The sequence below is a fragment of the Fukomys damarensis genome, unplaced genomic scaffold (genome assembly GCF_012274545.1).
Source record: "Fukomys damarensis isolate Sample0158 unplaced genomic scaffold, DMR_v1.0_HiC HiC_scaffold_27, whole genome shotgun sequence".
NCBI lineage: Eukaryota > Metazoa > Chordata > Mammalia > Rodentia > Bathyergidae > Fukomys > Fukomys damarensis.
Genome location: NW_022900939.1, coordinates 21,980,006 through 21,988,977, shown reverse-complemented (window position 1 = coordinate 21,988,977; position 8,972 = coordinate 21,980,006). Strand labels below are relative to the sequence as shown.

General features: G+C 36.4%; 1 protein-coding gene across 3 annotated transcripts in view; it reads left to right on the top strand.

The window, feature by feature from the left end:
• CUNH11orf80 (chromosome unknown C11orf80 homolog) overlaps nucleotides 1-8,972 on the top strand; it is a 97,836-nt gene that overhangs the window by 79,591 nt on the left and 9,273 nt on the right. For all 3 annotated transcript variants that reach the window (XM_010635867.3, XM_019209246.2, XM_010635866.3), the window contains exon 13: nucleotides 881-979. In XM_010635867.3, coding sequence (XP_010634169.1) covers nucleotides 881-979 — 99 coding nt within the window. The remainder of the gene's footprint in view (nucleotides 1-880; nucleotides 980-8,972) is intronic.

Below are 8,972 nucleotides of genomic sequence, written 5' to 3'. Positions count from 1 at the left end.
TTCAAAAAAAAAAAAAAAAAAAAAAAAAAAAAAAGAGAGAGTTACTGGTTCAAAACTTATAATACTAGGCTGGGGATTTAGCTCAGTGATTCTGCCACCCAACTTGCAAGTGCAAGGTCCCAAGTTTGATCCCTAGTACCAAAAACAAATAAATAAGTAAAAACACTAGCTGCCTTTAAAAATAAAACCTACAATACCTTTATAAGCTAATACATTTTATTATAACTTTACCTTTTTGAGTCACACAAAATAGTGAAAAGAAACTCTAATTTTTCTTCTATATGTAAGATCTTGGGTGGTTCAACATCTTTTTAAATTTTAATTTTTTCATCAATAAAATTAGTATGTTGTACTAGGTGGTAACTCTGGCCCCCTTCAACTCTAATATCCTGAAATTTGACATTAAAGTCTCAAAGGCCATTAACTCTTCTCCATGGGTTCAGACTATGCTCTTTCGTTCCCCTTCTCCCTAAAAAGTTTGAGGACTCTCAAATCTTCCTTAGTGGGTCAATTGAACCCCAGCATTTTCAGAATTTGTTTCACAGAAGAGCAGTTTATATAACTCCTTCTTGAACATAGGGATCTCTGGAGTATTTATCTGCTGTAGACCTAGGAGAAAAAAGACCTTCTTGGAATAATCTTGCTAAGGTAACAGAAATGAAAAGACATCATATAGAAGCCATACCTGTCTCTTGTCAAGTATCTTCGGCATTTTTTTTCCTCTTTTGATCCTATAGAAATGAAGGACATGCTAAACATAATATGGGGGATGTCAGTGTCCCATCTACCTCATTGTGTCCCCATTTAAACTTCCTTTAGTATTTAGCCCTTGGTTTCCAGTACTGGAACTCAGCACCTTCTCTCTTTGGGTCTCTTTTAGGCAGCTGATACACAGGAGTTTGGGACCAAACTGCACAAAATATTTTGTGATATCACCCAGCACCGATTTCTTCACCATTGCTCAAGTAATATGAAACAAGTAAGTGTAAAGTAATAATCAGTACTTTGATGGAAATATTCCATTTGATATGTGGGACTCTTAAATTCAGGGTGAGTAAGGTACCTGTACACTAACAGTCTGAGGCTGGCCTTTCAGCAAGAAAGCCTGTTGTTTTGAAAAACTTTATAAAGCAAGTATTACATAGAGGTTGGGAGAACAGTTAGATAATCCTTGAATTCTGTCACTAACTAGTTGTTGGCATTATTGTAGAAGTTATTTAATCTTTCTAAACCTCAACTTTATCAGTAAAAATAAGAATGATGCATACCTAAAGTTACTGTTATCAAGTATGAATAAGATCATGTATGTAAAATGCTCAGTGTAGCTACTATTATAATGGTGATTATATTACGAGATCATTATAATTAGTGTTGCCTAATAAAAAATACATCTTTATCTGTTTACCTTTATGGGTGCTGAAGCTCTAGATTTGCATTATTTAGGGCCTCTACCCTCTAAAAGGTCACATAGTTTCAGCTGGATTTGTGGTAGACTCCCTTAACAAGGGAAGGAAGATTATAGCTAGGAAATTCTATATATCTCCAGATTACAGGTAGAACTGGTATTACTGGTATAACTGAAGCTTTCCTGGCTCTAAAATCAATAGGATTGACTTTTCTAGACTTTAGTATAGGATGACTAAATAAGAGAGATTCAAGTTGAAATTGTTGCTACTGTTTCACCAATGGCTTCTGGCCAAGATGGAGTAATAGACTAGATTTGCAGTCTTGCCTGAAATAAAAATTTTGGACACAATATATGGAACAATGGCTTGAAGATAATGGACATCAGGCAACAAATGGAATGGTCATTTCTAAGTGACAAAAAGCAAAATTTTTTGCTTCATCAAACAAAATGATGATTGCCCTGGCATACTGCCTAGAGAAAGTATGAAGTCCACAGAAAAAAATTAGAGGGAGTCCAGTAAAACTAGTAATCTCTCTAAGTTGAATAGATGGAGCTGGGAATCCAGGGATACTGTCTTAATCCATCTGTGTTGCTATAACAAAATACCCATGGCTAGATACCTTATAAAGAAAAGAGGTTTTATTGGCTCATGATTCTGGTGGCTAGAAAGTCCAGACATCATGATAACCAGTGTCTAGTGATGGGGAGAAACAAGATTGAGAGGGAAGGTTATCCTCTAATCTACTCCTGTGAGATGCAACCCATTTCAACTGACTTCATGAGAACATTAGAGGCTGACCTCACTGAGGGACTCATAACCAGATCACCTCCTACGAGGCCCTATGTCCTAAAGATCACAATACCTTTCATTACTATTGCACTGGGGAGCAAGCCTTGCATATGAACCTCTGGGGAGTAAACCATAGCAGATGCCAAGGCAGCTAAAGTTTTCAAGGAATAATATGATTGAAGAGAGAGCTGGACACAGAAAATTCTGGACAGCTGCAGTAGAATTCCCTTTCTACTATTCATTTAAATGCTAATCAGTTCATATCTGTGAGGAAACTATCCACTGTAGAGACTCACTTGAAGGGATGAGAGGAACAGCAGAGGATTAGAGCTTACATAGATCTAGAAACAGTGAATATTCCCACTGTCCAGACAGGAAAACATCAAAGTTTGTGGAGCATCAGGTAGAATATTAAGAGTATTACCTCAGGAGTGGATAAAAATCAAACCTACAATGAACACTCTAGTCCTATCCTAACAAAGCTTGAAAGTTCAAGCAAGACCCAAAAGGATCAAACTGATTGCAAGTAATTCAATGGCATTATCAAACAAATGGATTAAATATTTATAAGAATATAGGGATATAGCAATACCCAGTACTCACCAAATAATAGTCATAGAACCTTATATCCCATAAACAATTAACAGTTTTTCTAAGAAGCAAGAAAACACAACCCATAATGAGAAAATATAATCCAAACTGATCCAGAGCTGATATATCAGATAGAATTAGTAAAGATAAGCCAGGTGTGGTGGTGCATGTGTGTAATCCCAGCACTTAGGACCCTGAAGCAAATTGAAAGCCAGCCTCAGCTACATAGTGAGTTTAAGGCTGAACTAAGTAACAAAAACCTGGTCTCAAAAAAGAAAAAAAAAGAATAAAGACATTAGGCATTTATTATTGCTACTTTTTTTTTTTTTTTTTTTTTTTTTCTTTTTTGAGACAGGGTCTCATTATGTAGTTCAGACTGCCCTGGAACTCACTATGTAGCCCAGGCTAACCTCAAACTTGCAGTGATCCTCCTGCCTTAGCCACCCGAGTGCTGGGATTACAGGCGTGCACCACCATGCCTGTCTTATCACTACATTTATTTATTTATTTATTTATTCATTCATTCATTCTTTTGGTACCAGCGATCAAACTCGGGTCCTTGAGCTTGTGAGGCAAGCAGCAGAACCACTGAGGTAATCCCTGGCCCTTTACTTGTTATTTTTTGGGTACAGGGGAACAAACTCAGGACCTTGTGCTTGCAAGGCAGGAAATGAAACCACTGAACTAGATCCCTGGCCCAGTATGCCACAATTTTTATTGCAGCGATTTTTTGTGAGGGTCTGGAGTTTGATCTCAAAAGCAATGTTCTATTTTTGTGTGATCTTTTATAGAGAAATTACTATCCTGGCTGATATTAGAAATATCTTTTTTAAATCTCTTTTTTTGTAGTGTTGGAGATCAAACTTATCACCTTACACAGGCTATGCTCTCTACCACTGATCTACCAACTTCCTACCACCAGCCCTCAAATATCTTTAATCTTGTAGGACTCACAGTAAAGAGAAAACTCCTACACTTATTCAGTTGTGTATACACACTCAGTGGAAAAAAAAAGTCATTAATAGCAGCAATTTCTCTTAAGAAGATATACAACTACAATTGTACCTCAATTCACAAACTTAATTCTATGATTCTGGCCACAAACCTAATTGGACAAGAACCAATCAAATTTCCTCATAAGGTCAACAATGAACTTAACCACGGAATTTTGTTTTTCATCCAATTCAGTTTGCAACCAGAATCATGGAAAGAATTAATTTTGTGAACCAAGGTACCATTGTAACAAGAATGAACACTGAACTGTGAGAATAATTTAATCACATTTAATTGGTATTTCTTTTGGGGATGACGGATTAAACTCATTACCAAAAAACCCTTATAATACTTATTATGTCCCTGCTGCCATGTCACAAGACGCTTGCCAAGACAAGGAAGTTTCAGGCCCCATGAAACTTTAATCAAGTGCAACCATAAGTAATACTGAAGAAAGTTTACCATCTGACCAGGGGGCACTACTTTTAAGGCATTCTATGGCTTATCTTTTGCAGTATTTTAAGTTATTCTCATTGAAAATTGTGTTCATTCATAGTGTCTATGGAGGAAAGAAATATAACCAGTTTGGGCTAAAATATGATAAATCATTCTTTAGTGTCTACATAAAAGTAACAGCATTAAACGTGTTCTGGCAATCACTGTTAAGCTGCATAAATAAATGAAGTCTCCTTCATTCATTGTGTTGGAAGCACCCAAACCAATCCTACTACTTTTGACTGAACTGGAAAAATGGAAGCTTCTTTAAATCCTGACTGTCATTTTATGAGTTTTTCTTTAGGTGGAACTACTACTGCCTCCCATAAAACAGTTATTATAACTATATTCCATTTTTCCAGAAGCTAGAAGAAATATTGACATGTTAAGTAGAGATATGGAAAGTATTTAAAAAGACCCACTGCAAACATTAAAGATGAAGACTACAATGTCTGAGATGAAAATTACACTGAATAGTACTAGGAACATTAGATACTTAAGGAAAACCATGTAGCAATTGAAACTATCTGAAATAAAACACAGGTGTTAAAAAAGACTATAAATAAGTAATAGTGTATCAGTGAGCCATGGTACAACTTCAAACAGCCTAATATAGATGTAATTTGAGAATCTAAAGAAGAGAGGGAGTGGAATAACAAAAACTATGAAGAATTGCTGAAATTTTTCCAAATCTATTGAAATCTCTAAATTTATGCCTAGGAATCTCAATGAACTCTAGGCCCAAGGAACATAAAGTAACACCAAGGCACATAATAATTAAATCAGTTAAAACTTGTGGTAAGAGAAAATCTTAAAAGCAGAGGGGGAAAAATATCTCCATATTATATACAAAGCAACAATTAAAGACTATAGCAAATTTCTCATTGGAAGCAATGTAAATTAGAAGAAAGTGGAGCAGTATCATTACAGTATTGGGGGAAAAAAGTAAACCTCTTGACTTAAAATTCTTTGCTTAGCAAAATTTTAAAACAATGAAATAAAGATTTTTTTCTTACATACAAAATATGAAAGAATTCATTATCAGGAGGCAAGAAATGTAAAGGAAATCCTTGAAGCAGAAGAAAAGTAATGGAATTAAGAGTACTGGAAATGGTAACTACATGGGTAAATACAAAGACATTTGCTTATTATTTAAATCCTTTTAAAACACAGTTGAAGCTAGGCATGGTGGCACATACTCTAAGAGGCTTAGGCAAAAGGATTGAAAGTTTGAGCCTATCCCTAGACAATTTAGTACTTAGCAAGACCCCCCACTCAAAATATAAAATTTTAAAAAGGGGCTGAGGATACAGCTCAGTGTGAAGGCCCTGGGTTCAATCCTCAATACCACTCATACTTACAAAAAAGGATGGGGATAGAGCTCAGTACGGAGGTCCTGGGTTCAATCTTTCAGTACTACAAAACAAAATAAAATATGGTTGCCTTTTTGCAGGGCTGGCAGATGAGTCCAGGGGCCTATACCTGCTGGATAAGCACTCTACTACTGAGGTATACCCCCAGCTCCATTGACTTTTTTTTTTTTTGCTAGTACTCAGTATTGAACCTAGGGAGCTTTGAGAATACTATATGTGGAGTGACCTACTATTACTTGAAAGTAGACTGAGTTCAAAGGAACTGCTAAAATAGCACAAAAAAGAGTAATAACTAATAAGCTAGGAAAGAAAATGGAATTTTAAAATTATATATTATACTCAACACAAAGAAGGCAGAAAATGAGGAAAGCGGAACAAAGTAGAGATGAGACAAATTGAAAACAATTACAAAGATTATATATTTAAACAAATAATATCAAATTATCCCTTGAAATAAATGTGGTCTAAACAACCCAGTTACAAGGCAGAGAGAATAGTTGATTTTTAACTTTATTTTACTTTTTTTTTTTTTTTTAGGTTTTTTTGAGACAAGCTCTTCCTCTATAATTCAGCCTGGCCTTGTACTCACTATGTAGCCCAGGATGGCCTTGAACTCACAACAATCCTCCTGCCTCAGCCTCCCAAATACTGGGATTACTAGCATGCACCACCACACCCAGCTTTGTGTACCTTTTAAGAGAGCTTTAAAATACGAAACAAAAAACACTCCATAATCACAAAACATGACTAAATTTGAACTCCATGTTCCCCATCAATGCCTACACTCCATTGCGCACCCAGGGACAGTAAAGATACCCAGGAACTGCAACCTGAGTAGAAGTCACTTTCCCTATTTAGTGTCATAAAACAAACAAAACAAAAATACCAATCTTTGCATCAACTCTTGATATTGTGTTCATCACGGATTTTGGATGTTTATTTGGATTTTTTATTTTTTTTCCCAGCTTTAATTGAGTTTACTGGTACATTTTAGGGATACAGTACAGTTACATTCATTGTTGGGATCTTGTACCTCTACATGACAAGTCTTGATTCTCATTTTTTCCCCTTACCCCTGCCCTCCTTTCACCCCCTCCTCCCCTCCCCATCTACAAACACTTTATTTTCATCTTTTCATTATCTCACATTTTTTTCTTTTCCCTTATTACCCTTCCCCTACCCATCCCACCTTCCTTACACCTTTAGCTCCTTTCTTCTCATTTCTAAATGACAGTAATCTTATTAGGATCTTATGTTTTATTGCAGATTATTCACACCAGGGAAACTATTCGGTATTTACACATGTGTGACTTATTTATTTCACTTAGGAGTATATCTTCAATATGTATCCATTTTCCTATGAATGAATCTATTTTCTCGTTCTTTATGGCTGAGTAATATTCCATTTTATAGAAAAACCACATCTTCTTTATCCAGTTTCCAACGGATGGGCAAATGGGCTATTTCCAATATTTAGCTGTTACAAACTGTGCCGCTATAAACATGGGTGCGCATACTTCTTATTTGGATTTTTTAAATGTTGCATTAAAATTTGATTTATCCTGAAAAAAAATATATGAAACAGCCAGACATGGTTGTACACACCAGTAATCCCAATGTTTGGGAAGCTGAGGCAAAAGGATCACAGTGTGAAATCAAGGCCAGCCTTGGTGAGTTCAAGGCAGCCTGAACTATATAGTAAGACCCTGTCTAAAAAGGGAAGAAACAAAATTAATAGGATTGTAAGGAGAGATCCACAGTTATATTTAGAAATTTCAACATGCTTCTCTGAATAATTGATAGGACAGGTAGACAGAAAGGCAGTAAATCTCCAGAAGTCTTGAGCAATATTATTAATCAGTTTGATCTAATTAATGTTTACAAAAACACTGCCCAACCACAGAAGAATATACTCTTTTTTTTAGGTACACAGGGAATATTTAGCAAGGTAGATCATATTCTGAGCCAGTGGATGTCTCAATAAATTTAAACTTAAAGTCATACAAAATATATTTTTTACCACAATAGAATTTTTAAAATAAAATTAATAACAGAAAGATACCTAGAAAATTCCAAGTTATTTGGAAAACAAATGAGACAGTTGTAATTAATACACAATTCAAACACAAAACCAAAAGGGCAATTAGGAATATTTTAATTTAAATAGAAATGCAGATTATCAAAAAGGAAATGGTGGCGTGGTGATTGGTAGCAAAATCTAGCTTCTCTGAGATCCAGAATTTACACCCTGGAAAGTAACAACGTGTTGAAGAAAAGAGAAGCAGATCACCAGAAATAGGGGAGGAACTGACAGGTAAAAACCCAGAAGCTACAGAGAAGTTAGAAAGATGGCCCATAGTGCAGGAAAAAAAAAAAAAGAAAAAAAGAAAGAAAGAAACAGTTTGCACTCTTTCCCTGGCTCTTGTGGCTTGTTGGGAAGGGAACTGGGCTCCCAAAAGGCAGGGTAAGTACCCGGAGCTGGGAGATCTAGGGAGAAACAGAAGTGCCCAGGACCTCTGTGAACTGGAAAAATAGCATGAAATTTTGTTCGGAGAGTACTCTGTCCATGCAGCAGGCAACAGCTGGAGAGGAATTCAAGCATGGGCACCTGCCATTTTGCCAGAGTGCTTGATCAGGTGCCATTTCAGGAAGGGGTTGATTATTTAAATCTGGGACTCAGTACAACTAAAAAGCAACTTTACTTTAGGGTTCCCAGTGTTACCCTCCCACAGTGACTGGGTAAGAGCTATGGGAGACAGCCACAGATGGAATGGGCTAAAAGGAGATCACCCAAGAAGTTTAAATTCAAGCCAGGAAGAACATGGGCCCTGCCTTCTGTGATAAGCCAGGCTTAGCTTGAATTGCACTCAGAAACAGTACCATGCCCTGCTGCCTACATCCAGCACATATGTGAGGTCTAAGTTGCCTTCCCTATCCACCAATGTGAGCAAGAAAATGTCTTGGCATGGACATTGCCATAGCCTGCGGTAAACAGAGGGACCTCTGGAATAGGGATCACAACTCACAAACTCACAGGCTATAAAGCTGGGTAGAGAAAACTGTGCTTTAGTAAACTCCAAAACTGCAGATTAATAAAATTGATAAACATGTAGCTAGACTAAAATAAAAAGAGAAGGCACAAATCACCATCAGAAATTAGATGGCATGAGATAATAAGCAAATTAATTATCAAGTGATATTATGAGCAACTCTGTGACAGTACACTGAGCAACTTAGATGAAATACCAAAGTTCACTAAGAAGATATACTTTTCTACCACCTGCCTCACAAGCACAAGGACCCGAGTTTGATCCCTGGTACC